The following is a 22,072-nucleotide window of genomic DNA, read 5'->3' as shown; positions in this document are numbered from 1 at the left end:
AAAAGAAAAAAATCTCGGAATGCCTTTCTAATGATTAGCTTTCTATGAATGTGTGAGTGAGCGAGAGACGTGGGTCATTATCGTTGTGAATCGTGAATCAGCATTGCATCCAATTGGGGATTCGTATTGCCGTTGAATTGTATTAGAAACTAGAAATGAACACGTTAATCGTTGGCATAGCTACGCACTTTTTACAGATCTCGGCATTTTTTTAATTCGCCCAAATTTCTGTTGTTGCATCGCAATCATCAAATTCGATCGTGTGCATTTTTCGGACCCGCATTTCAACGGATGATTTCACATGGTGGTCATTGCAATAATTGAAAAGGAAAAAGTTTATCATTACGTCTAGAATTAAAATATAAAATATAAAAACGTGTCAATCTAAAAAATGAAATAAAAAAAATAAATAATTAATTCTAATTTTGAAAATTGTAGAAAGCGGCGCTTGTCTGGTCTCCGGCGCCGGAAGCAGCTCATGCGCATGTCTCCAAGCCCAGTCCGAATAGCGGATCAGCTGGAACTCCGCCTACACCGGCACAGACTCCCGTTGGCGTCGGCGGAGGATCTACCGGTGGACAACAGCAACAGCAGCATCAGCAGCACAACAACAATAACAATCACCAACATCCTGTTGCACCTCATCATCATCATCACCATCAGACTCACAACCACCACGTTGCTCATCATCACGGTCCGTCCGCGTCTTCCATCAACAACAACAACAACAATCCTCCAACATCTTCGCAGCCTCAGGCTGGTTTGATGCACTGGATGTCCGTCATGGCGGAGCACATGACGAGCGCCAATCCGCACCATCACGACGTCCACTACATGTGGAATGGCGTCGAGGTAATTCTATCATCCATTTTCCATTTGAAATCCATCTGTCTCTATAGACCGGCCCCTCCCCCCTTTTTTAAGGCCTAGCTATTAATATAACAACAAAAAAGATATTTTTAGAATAAAGAAAAATGAGGCCAGTTATTTTTAGGATCATAATCGAAAAAGATAGGAGCCCAATGATAAAGGAAGGTTCATCATCATTAGGTGTAGTCTTGGGTCATCATCGCCCTTAATGGGGTGCTCCCCTTTTTTTTTTATTCAAGTCTTCTTTCGGGAGTGACCGAGAGGCAGGTAGAGAATAGATGAACAACATGCAACGATCTCGTTACATTTAGGGTCACACAATAACGTCGCCATTCGTTCCCAAATACCCGACAGCTGCAACGGGATTCTATTGTTACACGGCCATCTCTCTCTCTCTCTTTTCCAGTGCACCGGACAGTCTGTAAGATTCTGACAGGTTCTTTTTTTTTTCTGATGTAGAAAAAAATGACTTGACGACCTGTAATCAATGCCGCATTTGAAACAAGTCGAGCGTCTTGTTGTCATTCGATGGCCGCTATTTTGATTTTGACTATTTTTCCTTTTTCTTTCAATTATTTTGCCAATTGCATTGTTGAATATAGAAAGCCAGGCGCTGGCAGCAGGTGGGATGTTGTATATTTTAGTTCCACAGCCAACACTCTCCGTGTTTCGCTTTCCATCGTCTTGGAATTGTATGAATGTTTGATAAATGACGTGGGGTTCTTTTTGCTGCAGTTACGCAAGAGATTGCGTGCATTCACACGCAACAATCACGCGCGCACTCTCGGTAGATATTTTGTTCGTTGACAGTGAAAAATGGAAAAAAATTTTTGGGGAAAAAAACAAATGGGGTTACCGGATGATGAAACGTGGATGCACTCACGCGGGGTTTTCGTACGCAGACGGACGTGCGTGGAATGTCACGCAAACGGGGAACTAAAATAAAGAAATTCAAACACGCACTCGGTGTGATCTCCAGCCTTTCATAAGTTGATATTTCGTTTGAATTTCAAGCATCACAAGTGTCGCACAGTCATATTTTTCTTCTCTCGCTAATTGGATTTAATACGATTACGTCTAAAATTTATATTTAAAAATAAAAACTCGTTTTAAATTAATTCGTGTTAAAAAAAAAAAGGGTTATTGGAACGCCTATTTTACAATGGTGATATACCTGAGATTGTGTGTCTGTCGTAAAAAAAAAAAAAATGGCGGGCGGTGTGGACAGTTTAGGTCTTTTATTTTTTCCCGTCTTGTTTCTGTCCAATTTTGGACAAGTATATAGGGAAATTGATGTTGTATACTAACCCTTTAATATTTTTTCCCCAGTTGGAAGGGTAAAGGATTTTGTTGTCCCGATGGTGGTTAATGCGGTTCCAACAAGTGGGGGCGCGGGAAATTGAAACATCTCTCTGGGAGATAACACCCACAAATAAAAGGAACCCATTTTTTTTTTTACAATGTTATGGAGGAAAAAAAACCCTTTTTCGGTCACGCTTGATTGTCTGCTCTTCTCCGATTGTTGTGTAAGAACCCCGATTGCGCGTTTAAAAAAAAAACCAGGCCCAAAAGGGGTTTATAAACCTCCTTTTTTCTCAAGACATTCTCTCTACTATAAAGGAATTCTACACACACATATACAACAAGGATTGGTGTCTTTTCAGCTGCACTATGGTAAAGGGTAAATTTCATTGGAGGGGTTGAAAAGGGGGCCACTACGGTTGTTTCACACACAACCCGTTCGTCATGTCGTAAAACTCTTTTTTTCTTTTTTTCAACCCTTACAACAGTAAGGTAATAGGCCTACTACTACTTGTGGACTCACTTAGACCTATAAATCCCTTTTTTAAAGGGGAGGGGGTGAAGGATTTTTATATTTTGAAAAAAGGGGCGGTAAGTTGTCTACACCACCACGACAACCACCGTCCCAAAAAGGGTTAACACACAGAGCCCCCCCCCTTCAAAAAGAAAAAAATTACATAAAAGTGTTGTAAAAAATAAAAATGAACCCTTTTTTCTGTGTGTGTGTTTGTGTGTGAAGACGGGAGAATCCGTTCCGGCTGTGAGAAAATTCGTCAAACCCCGTCCCCCTGCCGATATGTTGTATAACAACAATTCAACTCTTTGAAACCGACACTATGTCTCTCTGGTCGGCAAAAACGCGTGACGAATTGTTTTTTGAAGCGAGAAGAATTTGTATCTTTTCGGACAAGTTGCCCAACTTTTTTTTTTTTTTTTTTTCAAGTTATACAACACAAGAAACGAAAAGAAGGGGTTATACTCGGATAAATCTGTCTGTGTACATCTATAAAAAAAAAATAAATAAATAAAAGGGTCTACACACAAAAACAAGACAATTGCTCTAAAAAAAAAAGTGGATGGATTCAAATGGATTTTCGAGTATTTTCTTTTTTTGTTTGGGAAATTGAAAGAAAAGAGAAAAAAAAAAACTTTGGTTGTGAGGGGGTGAGAAAAAAATGGCTCCATTGGAAACACCTGATTTTTCTATTTACAAGCCTTTGTTTTATTTTTGGTTGAATTGAAATGAGTAAAAGGCGGGAAAAGTGTGGGTCTATTTCGTGCAGAGTCACGAACGTCGGCACGGTCCGTCTTTATTTTTCCCGCGCTGAACAAGCATGGAGGGGGGGCATGTCGCACACGCAAAAGACAACAAACAGCAACGCATGCTGTTTTTTCCGAGAAAAAAAAAAAGGGAAAAATCAAATCGAAAATCTTTGCTTTTCGGAAAGAAGAAAATACAAAAATGTTGACCAGACGCGCCGACTTTGAGCGGCAATGAACGAGCAACATTTGCATGCCGTAATCAATCCGCCCGCTAGCTGATCATGCCTAGACACCACGCACTTTCTTTTTTTTTCCCGTTCCTTTGAATGAAATCCCCCCATTCTTTGTCTAATTTTTGTCGGAGGTCTTGCATAGAGAGAGAGAGAGTCTTGAAAAAAAAAAAATCTGTAAGCCGCGTCCGTTTTTGTTTCGTGTTTCGTTCGTGCAGGTCTTCGACAAGGAGACACTGACCAATAAGGAAAGGGAGAAATGGATTTATTTATGATATGACTATTGTTTAACATGATTTCAAGCTCGTTTTCATTCGTTTTTTTTGTTTGTTTGTTTCTTCTTTGATTTGCAGAGTAAAATGAGCTCGTCCGACCAGAGTAACAGTACCGGTTCTTCCATGCATCAAAAAGGTAAAAACAGAAACTGATTGACTAGCTAAGGAATGTACGTGTCTACTATTAGCCCCATTTATCTCTCGTGTGTTCTCTACACGCCGTCTTGTGGGTTCGTTATCAACGGTTAGAACAAGGCAGAGACGTCTCGTCTAACCCGAACAACGATCGTCTACTCTAAAATGGACACAAGAGACTCGTTTTCTATTTTCGGAAATAAATCGAAAACAAAAAAAAAAAAAAAAAATTTTTTTTTGAACGATTTTTTCATAACGCGAGGCGCTTTTGTGAAAAGTATGCGCACAAAATCGCAGCATTTCTGATTGGCTATCTAGAAAATGGGATGCATTTTTTTATGATTATTTTTGTTTAAATTTTCATTTATTGGATGCAGGGCTACAGGAATTCAAAGTTCTACTGGAATGTGAAATTTTTCTTCTTTTTTTTTCCCCTACATTTTTTCAAATGCGCAATCCCCCCCGTTCAAAGAACCGGTCCGTTGAGCTATTATAAAAGACTGGCAATTTCCATCTCGTATCAAGAAAATATTTTTCAAAAACTCACTGAATAGAAACACACAATTGAAAAATCGACATTTTCAGCGCATGTTTTTTCGCCTTGTCCATTGCAAGCGCAACAGTTTAAATCAAATAATACAAACGCAACCGGTCCCCTTATTTTATTTTTTCAAGTACAAAAGAGGAGGGACAATATTTTTTACTGTACGCATTTATTCATATACGACAGGAAAAAGAAGAAGTCGGAGGCTGGAAACAAGAAAGAAAAAAACGGCCATAGTGTCGTAAAAACAATAACACGCCAGCGGTGTCGTAAACATTTGGAGTTTGGGGGGGGGGTGGGGTGGGGGGGTGAGGATACACGAAACATTTTATTTTTGACTGGGACAGGCGTCACGGATAGACGGTCCCATCCCGGCTGTTTTCTTCTTTTGAACGTGTTACTCAACGTGCGCGCGCAGCTAAAAGAAAATCTTAAGAAAAATATAAATTGCACGACAAGTTCGCCTCGAGCTACGCAAAGAGGTTGAATTTTTCTTTGAGTTGGGGGGAAGGAGCGCGTAAGAAACACAGACGAGAAAAAATCTCGGCGTGAAAACAGAAACACGCAAACGAAAAGAAATGAATGCCATATGAGCAACAGGTCGAGAACGAACACTTGAAAAAAGGGAAGCGAGCACGTTAGGCAGCGTGAAACGGACAACCAATTGAAATCGGCTGTGCAACTATCCGAGTCTTATCCCCACCATGTCTGTCTTTTAAAACAGAAAATCGAAGGAGGTGTGTCCACCTTGGTAAGGATAAAATTGCCATTTTTGTGCGCCAGTCCCGTTGTGAACAAATCGCCGCGGCTAACGTGATTTGTTGTCTTGTCATTGACGAGTGCCGTTTACGTGATACACGAACGTTATCAATCGCACTTCCATGAGACTCGATCCGTACGATCAACTGTTTGGTAAGTTTGTATTCGCCAACCAGTTTCACAAATGTTGTTGCGTATAAAAACGTCATCTTTAAAGTTTCTCTTTTTGGTTTTTGGTGGGGAGGGGGGGGGGACCTGTTATCGATCACGATCTGTTGATAACCTATTGTACGTTTGGGCGATAGTTCAGCAGAAAAACTGGAAAGGAAAGAAAAAAACGGGGTGTGTTTGACGCCTGTCGGACAGCGTAAGAGCAATAATCAAAAGCGTGAGAACAGATAATCAAGCCCCTAGCGAGGAATCAACTTTTTCTTTTTATGTGAAAATTACGTTTTCAAACGATTTGAAAATCTTTAATTATTTTGACGTAGACGCACAAGTCATCACCCATTTTATTCCTTCTCAAACACCCTTTCCTTTTTATCCGCGTTTTCATCTGCTCGTCTGCGAGTGTACGGACGAGATTTCACGAGTTGCGTGCGTTCAAAAAATAAAATGAACTTGATGAAAACATTTTTTTAAAAAAGGAGGGTGGGCGGCGGTTGCATGTCTCACGTGTGTCGTTAAATGCGTTTGATCCGACAAAACAGAATTGATGAAAAACCTGTTACTTAAAAAACAAAGAATATCGACCAGATTAAAGGCCCCCCCCTATCATTTGAGACTGTCGTCATCGACAAAGTTGCACACCCCCCCCTTTTTTTTTTGACGGAATCTTTAAGAAAAATGGTTGAACGGAAAGTAATCGCTTGAGGCCATAACCTGTCCTTCTTCTATTCCGACATTTGCGTACCTATTTGCCCGTTCTCTCTCTTCAGCCGTTTGCAGAGATCTGTTCTAAGAATAAACTTTTCAATCACTTGAGGCTATTTCATGAGCTGTGGGGTTATTCATCACGAACGCAAAAATGCTGGCATCACCACAAGAACAACAACAAAAGACTGTTCCAGCGGCGGTAGAAAAAAACGAAGTAAAATAATTATATGGCGCGCCGTATATGCCAGCGCTTCATCACGGCCGCTTTTCACTATATCAATCACGCGATTGATATCAGTTCACGGAACGTGGAGAGGCAAAGAGAGAGAGAGAGAGAGAAATCTCTTGTTCGCTCCCTGTTTAGATGTATAAATAAACGCAGGCTATTATGCGTAGTGGACGTATATAGTTTGTACGGCAATTGCACAGAATGAGCTACCTGATCAATGCACACCTGTAGGGCTCTATTTCGGCCGAAGGGGGGGAGGAGGAGGGGGAGCCACGTGATTCAAATCTCGATCACGATACCACCGGCCAATAGGGCAGCTCCTTATTCCAATTGTTTTGATTGCTAAACGGGAGAGGGGGGGAGGGTGGAAATCATTAGCGTCTTGTATATATACACATCCCACTAGGAAGATTTCGAAAGAATCGATTTGAATATGCAATGTAATTAATTTTCTATTCGGTGTGTTGCCTATTCTACATTTCTCTGATTTCATATTTCTTTCGTAGTATCGGAGTGGTGGTAGTATTATTGAGTTGGATAATCTAAGGCGTTTGACGCCCAGGTGATTCAGCACAGACTTTCTCCTTTGTTTGCGTGTCGTGAAATCAAGCGGCCGAATACCTTTCCTCTATTTCTTTTCCTTTTTTTTTTTATCGCAGATTAAATCGTCCGAGTTTTCCCGCATTTGATATTTATCTGGAAAGAAAAAAAAGAAATTCCACTGGATGTAAACATGTGGAATGCCACACGCGCATTGGTGCGTCGCCAGTTGCATAATGCGACGCTGTATACGTTAGGGCGTCAGTTGTCCCACATGCAAATGTTTTTGGCTGTATCAATCTGAGTGTTGACTCTTTTTTTTTTTTTTTTTTTTTTTTCTATCAAAGATTTAAAATTTAAAAAAAGAAAAACACGCAAAATGTCCGAACCGATAAGCGTCGCCCAGACTGAAAGGTGGGCTTCACAAAAGAGATAGGACGACGCGCATCACAAAACCGGTTCTTCTTCTCGAATTTCCCAGCACGCAATAACTGCACTTGTACCAAACACGACACAGACGAAACATCAATAAATAAAAATGAAAACTTAAACAAAAAAACAGGTTTTTTTCTTTAAAAAAGAAAAGAAAAAACGAACAACAGAAAATAGGAGACAGTGACGACTCAACATATTCCAAAGTGCATAGTAGATTTGCTTTGTCTGGTGCGAGTGTCAATTAACTTGTGTCTCTTTGTTAATGCTTCACAGTTAATCAGAGCATCGATAAACTCGTTTTTTTTAATTTTTATTAATCAATTTTATTTCATCTTTAAGGTGGAACTCTGGATCAGGACGGACGAATGGAAGGTGGAGTCTCACTTTCACACGGTCCTCCTGTTGTCGTCGGACAACTTGGCTCGGCATCTGCCGCCAATTTGTACGGCGTCGGAGGCCCTCGATCGACCACGTCGGCGTCGACGAGCAGCTCGTCATCGCAGTCGCCGCCGATCGCGCCCATCGTTTCTTCCGGTTCGACAGCCGGGGGCAAAATGTCGGGATCGACGTCCAACGGGGGAAGGAAATACCAATGCAAGATGTGCCCACAGGTAGGCGTGGCTCACCTTTTACTTTTTTTTTTTTTTTTTTTCGCTTTTTACCCAACCCCTCCAATTCTCTTACGCGGGCTCTTATTTTTAATTGCTTTATTTTCGCAATTGACCTAAACTTCCTTTCTCTTTTTCTGCTCCTTTTATTTTATTTTTTTTATCATTTCACTTTCTCCAATTTCCTGGGACCCAACAAAAAAAAATTTTACACATTTTCGAGGAGGTTTTCCTTTGTATTTATTTTTTTTTTTTCTGGATGATTTTCTTGTTGACGGAACAATTTGACGCGCTAGTTGATGCGGGTCTCGCTTCTGTTAGCCAAATTTCGCTGCGCAACACGCAAAGCTCTTGTGTGTCCATCATCGCTGCTTTTCTTTTTTCCATTTCTTGGTAAAGACACGACGACAAATATTTTAAAGATAAAAACGACCCGCTAACAATTGGGTCACATCAAGGATTTTTTGTTTTGTTTTTGTTTTTGTTTTCACTTTTTTAATGGGTGGTGGCATCAGAGTCACGGTCAAACCATCACGCGGGACTAAGGTAAACGAGAATAAACGCGACTAGATAAAAAGCGTCCAATCCCACAAATTCCTGCTGCTTAATGTATCGTTAATTTATTTTTTTGGGTGTGAGAATGAGCTGTAAAAGAGAAAACTATAATTTAAAAAAGAAAAAAAGAGGGGGGGGGCAGAATTGATTTGTTGTGTTTGATTTTTTTTTTTTAATTTAGTTAACTAGCAAAAATGTCGGATTTTTATTCACTGGGCGAGATGGTGGGACCGGTTGTGTCGATTATTGCGACTTGCTTGGCGATCTGTTATGTCTTTGTTAAGTGTCACGTAGACACATTTTCGAGATAGATTTTGGGGGGAGGGGGATTTTCATTTAAAAGCCACTGGTTTTCCAAATGGTTTTTTTTCTTTTTGTTTTGTTTTGTTTTCCGCGCAGGTGTGTTCAATTTTTGACATAACTCGTCGACCCGCTGAAAAATTTTTGGCCCCATTCCTCATCGATTGGCTTCTCTTTTTTTTTTTGTGTGTTCCTTTTGAGGAATGCAGACTGGTAATAACAACATTTGCATACCGTACGCTCAAATGGTTCGTTCATTATCTAGATAATACCCCGCTGCAAAGAGATACAAGTTGTACATGTACAACTCCATCTCGTTGACATACTAGAACGAAAGTGTGTACCCATTGGCCTTTTCATTTGATTTATGAGTGGCACCGTATTTCGCATTTTTTTTTTTGTTTTTTTTATTGATCTTGTTGCCAAAAGGAAACAATTGCATAGGCCTCTCTGGAAGATCGTAAACAGTTTACGACCGCTCTGCTATTTTTTTCTTGATTTGCAAAGTCGTAAAAAAATAACAAAAACAAGTGGGCAGTTGTATAACTGTCCAAAAGAAGACAAAAAAAAAACAAGAGGCAAGGTTATATTAGCCAATTTCTTTCTAAAACTCGAGTTTTCTTGTGTCTTTTACAACAGTTTGCAATTTGTCTATCTCGGAGCGACATGATTCCAAACGGAAATGGCTTTTAGCGAACGAAAACCCCCCGAATGATGAATGGACGGAACGGACTAAATTTTTCGCAGTAAAAAGAATTTAAATTGGCAGTTCGTTTCTTTTTTGCCCCATTCTGAGAAATGGTCATTTGCTTTAAAAAAACAAAACAAACTTGTACGTTAGGTGAATGGAAGTGGGCCAACCAGTGGCCAACAATAAAACAAATGTAATATTCATTTATGTGTGACTGGGACCTTTTTTTTTTTTGGCATGTGGAAATAAATCTTTCCATCAGAAATTGAAATATTTCCAAACTGCATTTTTCGTGCGTCGTAACGGTAGCGACAGATAACGAACGCCGCGTTCTGGATCTAAATAACAAACGCACATGACAGTGTGGCAGTATGACGAAATGAATCATCATCCGAAATCTACGAGAAAAAGGAAAGTTTATTCTAATTTAGGAGCCAAAAGTTGATTACACATCGCTATTCTAGCCAACTGAAGGTAATCGCCTTTTTCAGTTTTCTCCAATCAAAACGAGAATTGTAAAATAAACAAGTAGAAGGGGGGCTAGAGCTGGAAAGTGTAGCAAAACAGTTTGGGAATGAATAATTCAACGACGAGAGGTGGGGGGTATCACTGTATAAAACTACCGAGTTACTTGCGCAATCGGCCATCCGTCTCTTTCACCACTTTGATTGCAACTCCTTTTGTTTTTGATTGCATCATTTTCTCATCGTCCTATGTGATGTATACTATTTAACACGTAGACACACCCTAAAGAAAAATATTTTTCTTTCTTTTATTTTTTTTTTCTTAAAATAATGTATTCATGTTTTTCTATTTACCTTCCGGCTGAGAGGATTTTTCAAGGCACGTGCCCTTTTTTTTCTGTGGGGTGTAATATACCCGTTATGTTTTTCAATCGTGTTTATGGGGGGGAGGCGAAAAAAATTGGGCCAGTTAAATAAAAAAAAATTGAATAATTTTAAATGAAAATCAAAGTTACACCTTGATGGCACCACATTCTACTACTGTTGTGAATTTCTCTCCCTCCTGTGGATTTAAAAAAAAAAGTAGTTCCGTTTTTCTAATCTCCCCTCAAAGTTTTCGACCAGGGGACACATTTCCCTTACGTCACGGACACAAGAAAAAAATAAAAATAAATAAAAGATTAAGAAAAAAAAAAAAAAAGACGAACGGTGAAAGAGCCTGGGAAATAACGACAGCATCCATCTCTTCGGACGCCATAGAAGAACCGTACAAGAGAGACGGAATGCGACACTAAGGAGGGAGACGATATTATATAACAACAACTTTTCTCTCTTTTTTTTGAATTTTCTCCTAAGGGTAGGGAGAGGACCAGTGGTTTTTATACAAGAAAGAAGAAGAAAAAAAACGTTGGGCAAAAACGGCCATCGACTATACCAGAGGTCCCTTTTTTTTTTTTTCCCCACTATATTATATGATTACATTTTCTAAAGCTCTTCTTATATATTTTTTTTCCCCCTATGTATTATGCGGTACGCATAGCGTCGCCGTCGTCCTTTTTTTTGGGACAAGGGGGGAGATGTATATTTTTTGTTTCCCCTCGTATTTTTTTCCCCCCTCCATTTCTATTGATATAAAAACGGGAGGGGTTGTTTTCTTGTTGTGTGCCAAAAAAAAAAAAAAGAAAGAAAAAAAGCCGCCGTTTTTGGTGCGGATCTCCGGAAGAAGCAACAGCATCCTACATATATTTCCTGGTAACCCCTCGTTTCCCCCCCCTCTTCTCATTCAATGGCTATGACGGATTGCTTTTCTCCCCCCCTCTCTTTGGCGCTGCTGGACGCGCGGTTTGTAGCGACGCCTAACGACGTCGTTTTTATTTTTCGTCTCTGTTTTTCGCATCTCTGCCCCGCGCGCACACACACGAAAAAATAGAAAGATTGAACCAAACTCGTTTTTCGCTGGTGGGGGGATGATGTAAAAGAATGTGTTTTGGATTGTGAATCCAAGAGTAGGACGTCATTCATCCCCCTCGTCTTTTTTTATTTTATTTTTCCCTCCCAAAAAAAGGGAGGGAATTATAAACAAGACCAGTTTTGAATGAAATCGAAATCCCCCCATCAAGTAAAAAAAAAAAAAAAGTGCACCCAACATTTTGATACACAAAAATAGAGTCTACAAATAGTAGTGGTAGTAGTAAGGGTGTGTGATTCCCACAGTCCGGTCCGAAATTTTCTTTATTCGATCAAAAAAAAAAAATCTGGATGAGGAGAGGGGGTGCCCATATAAAGAGACCGAATGATAAGGTGCCATCAGATTAGAAAAAGAAGAAAAAAAGAGAGTGCTCTGTACTTAACACATTTTAAAGAAGAAGAAGAAAAATGGCTGTTGCAAACAGGATTTGATGTGCGCCACATGAGAAACAAAAGTGAGAATCCTGTCATCTTCTCCGCTCCATGTTCCTGATGGCATTCGAAATCTCGTGTGCGCCCTCACACGGCGTTGCTCATTACGAATGAGTCGGATAAGAAAACCCATCAAACCCGAATGATTTTTTCTGAATAATAAAGAAAAGGAGAAAGGGAATCGCACACACAGAAGGGAAGAAAAAAATTAGGTTGGGAGGATCTCTCGACATGAAATGGCGCGTACACATTTAAAAATAGGTATATACGTATATAGGGAGATATGATGGCCCGAACGAAGAAGAATCGAAATAAAAAAAGAGGAGCTCAACAAAAGAGACATTCGCTTTTTTTTTTTATTTTGTTAGTAAAGATATGTGGAGGATCTCATCCAAAATGCGGGAGGGAGGATTTCTGGCCTTCCCACGGACCTTTTGTAAAACCCTCATGTCGGACGTTGGGGAGCAAGTTCTTCATACAATCGGTGGGACGGCAGAAGGGAGGATAAATTGTAAAATTGAATGATTTGATCGGCCACACCCAGTTTTCTTCTATTTTTAGAAAACGGTGAAAATGTGCAATCGTCAACAACCGCCAATGTAATCAGATGCTCCTTTTTTTTCCTTTGCCTGGGCAACCGTTTTTTTTGGTTGTTGTTGTATTTAAAATACGGGACGTTGTGGCAGCAAGTCAAGAATAGGTGAAAGCGCGGACCGTTTTAAGAAAGAAAAAACCTTTTTATCGCGTTCCTATTTTTGAATATTATTTTTAGCTTCGACAGATGCAACAAGCAAACGGATTTGTACTTGATTAACACATGCTGTTTAAGAACCCCAACTGCAATTTTCTAATTAAAGACAACATGTTTAATGAACGAAAATTCACACGGATCGAAAAATTCCGATGGTTATTGAGGCTGTTCAGTTCGAACGTTCCACCTCGTAAACATCAATTAGCACCTGCTGTGCACGTATAGCTTTTCGACTGCACCTAATAATGGAACGTGTATACTTTGCATTCAAATAGAATATATGATTATCCGTTAGTAGTGTTTTTAGTGGGGAGAGGGTTGAAAGACCGCACGTGCCCTTTTCCTTGTTGCGGGTATCAAGTCGATCATTTTTTTTTAAACTCTCCCCCCTTTCTTTTTTTTTCTTCTTCTTCTTTTAATATACAGGCCTACTAGTCTGAAAAAGAAAATTTGCATATGAATAAAGAAATTCAAATTTAAGCAAATGAGCCAATTTGCGTGTCAAAAGAATGTTGTGCCCGCAAACGAAATAAATTCTTGGGGTTGGATAGAAAGAAGACAAAAAATCAAAGAGACCTTGGCCGGGATTTGAAGCGTGTTCTGTTGTTGATTTGAAGTAGCAGCAGACTTCTTTTTCTAGAGTAACCGTAGTCGGGATATCGAAAAATTCGCCGAACGGTTTCACTTGTTGATCTCTTTTCCTTTCTTGTTTCGGTGCGTCCAAAACTGGTTTCCCTCGTTTCTCTGAATTTCGACCATTTTTCTTGCGTACATTTTCGAGCCTGGGAAATTATTTGTAGAGATAACGCCCATCACCTGCAAAAGCGAGTCGGGGCGTTTCTTTCTGCGACGCTTCATGACCTTTTTATTTTACGATTCTTTTCTCATTCAATCGATGACGTCATCCTCGCAAAATGGCGTCCAAAAAAAAAAAAGCGACCGTTTTTTTTTTTCTATTGAAAAGATCCCGATATAAACGAGAAAGATGAGACATTGAAAGAAAAAAAAAAAAAGACACCAGCGCCACCGCTATGGACCATTTTGTATGGGGCTTCCCCATCCCACCGGAGGGCGCCTTTTCTCATTTTTTTTATTTTTATTTTCGCTTGCCTCTTTTTTTTCTCTTTCCTTGGTCTCCTCCCCCCAGTCGAACGGGAAAATAAAAAAATATATCCCCCCCACAAAAAAAGAGAGAGGAGGCCGGCCATCTTTTTTTTTTTTTTTCTCTTACCAGTTGGGCAGAGGCAGTCACTCAGACGTGTTGGTAGTTGTGGACCGAACCGGTCGTGTGGTCCTTTTGCTCTCTGGCATTTTGTTTTATTCTTATCGTGTCCTATGTGCGTGTGTGTGTGTGTGTGTAGAACAACAAAAAACATTCATCTCCCCAACACAACTTGGTGTTTAACGTTTGGTGTGCGTATTTAAAGAAAACAAGTTGTCTTCTTCTGTTTTTGGGGGTGTGTGTGTGTGTGTGTGAATGCGAATTGGCAGACACGTGGCGGTTCTGGTGTGTTGGGAGCACAAAAAAGGAAGATTTGTTTTGTTAAACATAAAAGAAAAGGTGAACAAAATAGTTTGCGCGGAACGACATGGTGGCCATTGATGAAACCAAAACTCAATCATTTGAGGGAAAATGGGTCATTGTGTGTCTAGTTGACCAATAGTGTCCCCCACTTTTTCTTTTCGTATTTGAGGAAGTGTGTGTGTGAATTTAGGGTGAAGTTGAACAAAAAATGGCGGCCTTGTTAGGTGACCAAATGAAAGGTCATTTGGTCAATCCGTACGCAACGGCGGCAGTTGCTTCTATGGACTACCACAAAAGTTATCAACATTTACTGCATTTGTCTGGTCACGATTTGATGAATCATCATCACCAACAACAACAGCACATTTTACAACAACAACAACAGCAACAACAGCATGCAGAAAATGCTGCCTCAGTTTCGTCGTCGCCACCAGTCAATGTCTCCGTCCGGTCAGACACCCCAAACGACAATGCCAACAATGGCGATGGCAAGGTACACCATTTCCCCCCTCTTTTTCTTTTTTTTTAGAGAAAACATTCTCGCAAAAATGCACTTTTTCTTTTTTAAATAGAAAAAAAAGGGGTGGGGAGGGGGAGAAATAAGCCATCATCTTCTTTTTTCTTCCTTCTGGCATGAGGATTTGTTTCACTTTTTTTCTCTTTGAAAGAAGATTTTTTTCTTCTTTTTCTCTCACGTTTGGTTTTCTGAAATCCGAGTCGTTGTCGAGTCGAAAAGAAAAAAAATATATACACACACAATATGGCAAGAGTTTATGGCCTAGAGGTAATTTACTTTTCAGGCTACTACACACACACACACAGTGTTTGTATAGAGACCATCTTTTTGTGTGTGTGTGTGTGGGGGACCCTCACGGCGTATCTTGTGGAGGAGGAAAAAAAAAAAAACCCTCTGGAGAGTAACAGGTGGTCGATAGGGGCTTATTTTTTACACACACACACACACACAGAGAGACATACCACCGCATTCTACGGTTAGTCATGTTCACTTGCCGGTTTACTGTTTAGTTCTTTTTCTCAGTTGCCCTCGGGCTGAGCCTGGTGACCATATTCTTTGGGACTTTTTTTTTAGTGTGCACCGAGACATGATGATGAGCTTTTATACCTTTCCTCTCTAATGCCTATTTAATAGGTCCATTGAGCTACTAGAAAACGTTCCTTTTCCTCTTTGCGTTCGTTGGAAGGCGACCTTGGCAGTCGCTTTCAAACAACACGAGTTGATTAAGCGTACGACAATCATTCTTGTTGTCTCGAATCATTTCGAATCTAGTCAACACTCTTGTGTTGTTTTTAAACCTGTGCTGCTGTTTTCTAAGCCACAGGTGTGTGTTAGAGCAGTGAAACTCTGTACAGTCATCCGTCTTGTTGATGAATCATTTCTCTTTATTTTTTTATTTTTAGACATTTGTTTTTTTCGGATGCGAGAAAAGGTTAATGAATTCAGACGTACAAGTGATTAGGGGCGCACACCGTGGGATTGCTTTTGGCTTTTCTCACGAATTTTTTTTTGTTTTTCTTAAAATAGATTTATTTCAATTTGATTGCGTCATCGATATTCACACGACCCAAATGTTTTTTTTCTCTCAATCAGATTTAAAGGAGTATATAAAAAAAAGATTTGAAAAAATTCCCTTATTTTAAACGTTTATTTTAAAATAATTCGTTTAAGGAACCTCCTTATTGCGACGCTTTTAAAAATTACCAATCGATTTCAGATTTTTTTTTCCTTTTTTGAGTTCAATCCCTTAACCACCCCGATCCTTGTCATTTTTCGTCGTAAAGGAAATGGAGATGCATTATTTATTTTTTTTTCACTAGTGCATTTGTGAATATTTTGCAACAAAGAATTTGTGGCACCCGATGTGTTTTTGTTTTTTTTTTTGTGATGTAAAAGTAAAAAAAAAAAAGTGTTGACAAAAAATGTTGCGATGCTGGCGATCGACTTGGGGCTTCTACGGTGTGTGTGTGTGTGTGTGGTCCGTGCGCAGGGCGGGGCATTTAAAAGAAAAAAGAAATCCAAACTGTAAAGACTTTGCATTCATTTTAGGGGGGGAATTGAAAAATAAGAACGACAACGACAGAGATACTTGGTCTTTTTCTTTTTCTATTGGCTTGATATTTAAACTTTGCTTTTTCTCTTTATTTTTTTGGTGTCTTGGTTCTTTCCAAAATGGTAGTTCAAAATAAAAAAAAAATTTGTCAGTATAACTTTCCGCTTTGATGATTCTTCGGTAATGGCTATTTGGTTGTGGAGTAGAATTTTTTCTTTCTTCTTTCTCCCCCTGTCGGATTTTCACAAACGTAGACAGAGCTCCCGCCTTCGTCCCCCTCCCCGCAGATCTATATTTTAATTTAAAAGAAAACATTGGAAAAACGAATCAAACAATCAGTTAGTCATCTCTCTCTCTCTCTCTCTCTGTCTGGTCTTTTGGACTGGTCTCTTGCTCTCTCTCTCTCTCTGGTTATTTTGTGCAGATATTTGGCTCCAAGGCAGACCTCCAGCTCCACACGCAGATCCACATGCGCGAGGCCAAGCCGTACAAATGCACGCAGTGCTCCAAGTCGTTCGCCAACAGCTCGTACCTGTCGCAGCACTCGCGCATCCACTTGGGCGTCAAGCCGTACCGCTGCGAGATTTGCCAGCGCAAGTTCACCCAGTTGAGTCACCTGCAGCAGCACATCCGCACGCACACGGGCGACAAGCCGTACAAGTGCCGCCATCCGCACTGCACCAAAGCGTTTTCGCAGCTGAGCAATTTGCAGTCGCACTCGAGGTGCCACCAGACGGACAAGCCGTACAAGTGCAACTCGTGCTACAAGTGTTTTCAAGACGAAACGGCACTTTTGGAACACATTCCAAAGCACAAAGAGTCCAAACATCTCAAGACGCACATTTGCAATTATTGCGGAAAGTCGTACACTCAGGAAACGTACCTGGCCAAACACATGCAAAAGCACACGGAACGACCGGAGAAAAGATCCAGGGGAGGTGCAGCGGCGGCGGCGGCGGCGGCGGCAGCAGCAGCAGCTTCGGCGAATGCAGCGGATTCCAATTACTGGAACAAATCGGTTGAAGCCAACGGACTGGAACCTTCGGTCATGAATCACTCGAGTGGTCACGAGCGGAACGACGATTGCGTTCACAACAACCAACAACAGCAGCAGCAGCAACAACAACAACAAAATGAACACCGTTTGCACGACGACCGTCTGGCACAGCAAATTCATCCGCACCAAATTGGAGGCGGCGTCGGGAGCGGATACGACAGTTCCAAGACGTCATCATCATCCATATCTGCGTTCACGCCGATTCAAAGTGGAATGCTCGGCGGAGGTGGAGACGGCGGCGGCGGCCAAATGGGCGGAGGGGGAGTCCAGTCAGCTGTGGCGGCAGCAGCAGCAGCGGCCGCCGCAGCCGCTGCCGCTTCCCGTTCCTACTTTTCGTACGATCCTTTGGGCGCGTTCGCCAAAACGGCCCAACAACCGCCGTCCTCTTCGTCGTCGACGCCGTCGTCTTCCACGTCGCAGATGGGCGGAGGCGCCATGATGACGATGGAATCGATGAAGTCGGCCAACGCCTTCAACACCAATCAGCTGATCTCGTTGCATCAGATCAAAAACTACGCCCATCACGCGCATCATCCGCATCATCCGGCCGTGGCGGCAGCAGCGGCCGCTAATTTGATGTCGCCCGGCAAAGATTTTGATTTCGGTTTGGGCACTAAAGATAAAGGTGGTCAATAGAATATTTTGAAATTTTTTTTTTTTTTTTTTCCTTTTTTTGTTTTCGGGGCGCAAAACACACCACCTCCAGCTTTGTTCGTCACACCTTTTTTTTGCCGATCGTTTAAATTATTTTATTTCCGGCGACGCATTTCTATCGCTCCTCTTCGTTTCCATTGGGGAGGGGGGGCATTATGATGTCATCTGCCCAGCGACCGTGCAGCAGTTTGGTGTCTTGTCGATTTGAACGAACGCCATTGACACCAACCACTCGCTGCAGAGCGAGATCGTGGTGAGGAGGGGAGGGGGAGGAGGAGATAATTTCATTTTACCTGATGGATTTTGTTTTTGTGAAGTGGGAGGAGTCCGTTTGTCATTTAATAATGAAGACCATCACAAAACTCTCGAGAGTTTGTAATAATTAATTAACGGGTGCCTTTTGTTTTGTTCTTTTTTTTTTAAAATGAAATTTGAACAACAACAACAACAAAAAAAAACAATCCATCGTGTTTGTCTAGTTTGTGTGTGTTTTCTTCCAGTCTCACGGATTTCAATTAAAAACATTTAATCGGAAACACTAATGAAGAGTTGGAGACAAAGAGATTTTGTTCGCCCTTTCTTTTTTTTTTTCGAAGCTCATTTGGGGGCGTTGTCTCGTCCAGTTCCAATTTCAAATACCTCAAACTGTCCCATTTTATTTCCCCATCTTTGTTTTCTCTCCAGAAATCATTCAATTACAGTGGCTTGTTCTTTTTGTGACAGAGTATCTCCAATTTGAAATTGCTTGTTTATACGCCGTAATATATTCTCGATCGAAACACACACATCAGACGCAACTGGAAGCCCGTCTTGATCTAATTAATTTAAAACTCTTTGTCTCGTTTTTTTTTTTTTTATGATTATATCGTCGTGTTGTTGTTCTCTCCTCTCCTTTTTGATGGTCTCTGCCGTTATATGAAAATTGCCCGGTGAAAATTTTTGAATGCGCAAAAATGTCGTGTCTACTCTCCTCCCCAATTTGATATGCGAGTCTCGTCTTCTTCTTTCCAAGTAATTATTTTTTTCTTCTTCGCTGAACTGGAACTATTTTTTTTTTTTTTTTCCTTTCTCTCTCGTTCGTTTCTAACTTGTTTAGACTGCCCCCTAAAAAATGTCGTTTCTCCTCCGTGAAAACATCAAGAGAAAAGGTGTATTTTCACGATAACAAAACGTCGAAGGAGAACTTAAAAAAAAAACGTGTCGTGTTTTCTACTTTTTTTTTTCTTTCTTTCTTGTACATACGTAAGAAAGTGTTTTGTTTTTTTTTCTTTTTGTATTTTCCGTCTAAGGAAGGGAAGGTGAATTGACTTGTTTGAAAATTCCGATCCCTCCGTTTCGTGCGTGTTGTTTCCCACCTCTCCAACGTTTCTTTATCTCAATGATTTCGCTCCCCCATTTTGTTTGTGTTTTTTTTTGAAAATTCCCTGTCGGTTCTGTTTTGTCATCTAGGGGATTGGTCGAATTAATTTTTTTTTTTTTCTCTGTTGATGTTTGTGCTGTCGTTTTGTTTTGTCTTTGGATGGCGATTTATTAGGAGAGGAGACGGTGCCAACAGGTCTCTCTTTCTCGATTTCAAAATAGTTTTTTTTTTCTCCTTTTTTTCTCAAAACATTTGGGAAACCCGTTTGACCGTTTTTCTAGAAAAGATTTTTGACAACAGCGAACAAACATGAATTCTTGTTTCTTTTTTTTTTTAAATACGCATGTGTATGTTACTGTATGTGTGTGCGTGTGTCTGTGTGTGTGCGCAGAGTGTCGTGTTCAATTCCTGTGCACACACACGCACGAAAAATGCCATTTTCACTTGTACAAGTTTGCTACTTACACACAGTATCTCCATTTCATCCCATTTTTTTCCCCTTAAAAGATTTTTTTTTCTTTTCCTTTTTTTTTTATTTGTGTCTCCTTTTTATCTGCTCCATTCAAGCTTGAAAAAACACACAAAAAAAACGTTAATTAAAAGTGAGAATCATTTCTTGACGATAAAAATAATAAAACGATAATTCAATAATAAAATATCTGGTCGAATTATTTTTCGTTTTTAATTCTCTTTTCTTGGTGAAATGTGGGGAAGCGTTTTTCTGATTAGGAAACGGATGTTTGATTTGAATTTGAGCGCCCTTTATGCACTTTCTCGACGGGTTGAAGCGATCGGCCACTAGATGGCGGCATAGGTTACTGCCTAAGGCTATCGAAATGTCTTTTATTTTTTTACACCTACATTTGATTGAAGTGGAACACTTTGCATCATATTTTAATGGTGACTGAAACACTTTTCGCCTGATTTTGAACATTTACCTTTTTTTTTTAAATGAATTTTAGCTTTGAGTCAAATTTCGATGCGAAATCGCTGAAGACTTTCCGCTGTCGAAATATTTGCCAAGTTCATTTTTATTTTGGGGCAAAAACTCTCCATGCAGACAGACGTTGAATAGAAACCTGGTGCTACGAGTTTGCTGGCGTTTGAAATTGATAAAGCAAAAAAAAAAAAAATAAAAGTTTCGAATAAAAATTCTTTTCTTTTATGCTTTGTCAAACATGGAGCTAAAGGATGATGGATGTCACTTTGGCTATACGTCCATAGATCCAATCACCTTTTTTTTTTCAGTCTGTCGAAAAGTTTTGCACAATTTCCATCGAGGACTGTGTCTATCAAATGTTAAATGACGTCCATCAGTGACTTGTCCTTTCTTTTTACTAACGAAATAGAAACCCGACGCTGAACCGGCGTTACAAGACACTCTCGTTATTTCGTTGTTTTAATTCTCCATTTTTGAAAGTGTACACAAACGTTGGGTGGAAACGTTGTGATTGATCCTTGTCTCGTTGAGTTTATTATGAACGAGCTCTTGGTCGAGGAGAAATCCCAACCCCCCGATGTTAAGAGTCCGCCGTTCATCATCTCATCATATTGTGTATCACAACAAATATTATAAACTTGGATTCTTTTCATGTTTTTTTTTTTTTGCGTGCGCGTATGAATCAAAACTGTTTAAATTCTTTTGGCACAGTTACATCCCCGCCGGCTGGAACAATTTATTTTCGTACGTCACATTGCTCAAAATACGAGGCTTGTTAACAATGAGACGGCGACACTATTTGGGAACAGCTGATACCTAGAGCCGCCATTTTTGTTTTCTCCTTTTGCGCTGGCAACAATGCGGAAAAGATGCCAGGCGGAATCGTTCCGCTTTGCAAACTCTATAATTGAAACATGGCTGCCGCAACCTGATGGCGCAAACTGTTTAATTAAAAGCAAGGATGGGGTAGTAATTTGAAGAGGAATCGTCTTACCGGTTCGTGTTTTCGAGATGACATTGAAAAAATTCTTCTGTCCCTTAGCCCCGCCCTTTTGATGAACAGAAATTGTTGAATATTAAAGGCCAGAAATCTTTGTGAAATTTTCGTGCTGATGTGCAATTTTGATTGAAAATGCGCTGCCAGTTGTCTTTTTTCCAAACACATTTGGATTTGCGTCTTGTGCGCACAAGTCAATCGAGTCCGCCTCAAGTTTTGCAAGCGGCTAAATGATCTTACATATGCTAGCCTATAATGCGAGAGTCGCTAGAGTTTGAAGACTTGAGCTCTAATTGCTTTTATAAAGTTAACTTTATCGGCAACTGCTGCAGTTGCATATATCTACGCATTCGTCGTCGCCTGGGCCGTCTCTATACAGAGCCTTTACCAGCTGCCAGAGTTTTGAAACTTGAATAAGAAGAGATTTTCGCCAATTTAACCCCCGCATCGGGGGCACAACTCGAAACTCTCGTCCTTCTTGAGATGGCCCGTCTAAAATTTGGAGACTTTCAAGTGCGCATCGTCTGTTGTCGTTTGATTAAGGACGGCCAAAATGGCGTCCTTTTCCCTCCGTCGGCAATCATTTTTCTCTTGAAAACATTTGATCGTGAAAACGGCCATAAACTTTGAATAGGGGGAAAGCTATTTTTAGCCCAATCGAATCATTAACAGAAAAATACTCATCGACTAGCTAATGGAGCATAAGCTTCTTCTCTAACAAGAGAGAAAATAAGAGCCGAACTT

General features: G+C 40.4%; 2 protein-coding genes across 6 annotated transcripts in view; both read left to right on the top strand.

Moving 5' to 3' along the window:
- Positions 1 to 22,072, top strand: part of LOC116918771 (zinc finger protein 91) — a 111,025-nt gene that overhangs the window by 27,732 nt on the left and 61,221 nt on the right. For all 5 annotated transcript variants that reach the window (XM_045166895.1, XM_032924533.2, XM_032924534.2 and 2 more), the window contains 3 exons: positions 439 to 852; positions 4,019 to 4,076; positions 7,798 to 8,069. In XM_045166895.1, the coding sequence (XP_045022830.1) occupies positions 439 to 852; positions 4,019 to 4,076; positions 7,798 to 8,069 (744 nt within the window). The remainder of the gene's footprint in view (positions 1 to 438; positions 853 to 4,018; positions 4,077 to 7,797; positions 8,070 to 22,072) is intronic.
- Positions 13,943 to 20,062, top strand: LOC116918772 (zinc finger protein rotund). The gene is made up of 2 exons (XM_045166900.1): positions 13,943 to 14,744; positions 16,745 to 20,062. The coding sequence occupies exons 1-2, from the start codon at positions 14,460 to 14,462 to the stop codon at positions 18,011 to 18,013; spliced, it is 1,554 nt and encodes a 517-aa protein (XP_045022835.1). The 5' UTR covers positions 13,943 to 14,459; the 3' UTR covers positions 18,014 to 20,062.

The sequence above is a fragment of the Daphnia magna genome, unplaced genomic scaffold (assembly GCF_020631705.1).
Source record: "Daphnia magna isolate NIES unplaced genomic scaffold, ASM2063170v1.1 Dm_contigs114, whole genome shotgun sequence".
NCBI lineage: Eukaryota > Metazoa > Arthropoda > Branchiopoda > Diplostraca > Daphniidae > Daphnia > Daphnia magna.
The sequence above is the reverse complement of the archived record's forward strand: the minus strand, read 5'-3'. Positions and strand labels throughout refer to the sequence as shown.

What these genes read in the sequence shown, in the direction of transcription:
- LOC116918772 (XM_045166900.1), top strand. Translation starts at nt 14,460, where the DNA reads ATGGCGGCCTTGTTAGGTGACCAAATGAAAGGTCATTTGGTCAATCCG. An exon ending in CCAACAATGGCGATGGCAAG is followed by an intron (nt 14,745 to 16,744) that starts GTACACCATTTC and finishes TATTTTGTGCAG; the next exon opens with ATATTTGGCTCCAAGGCAGA.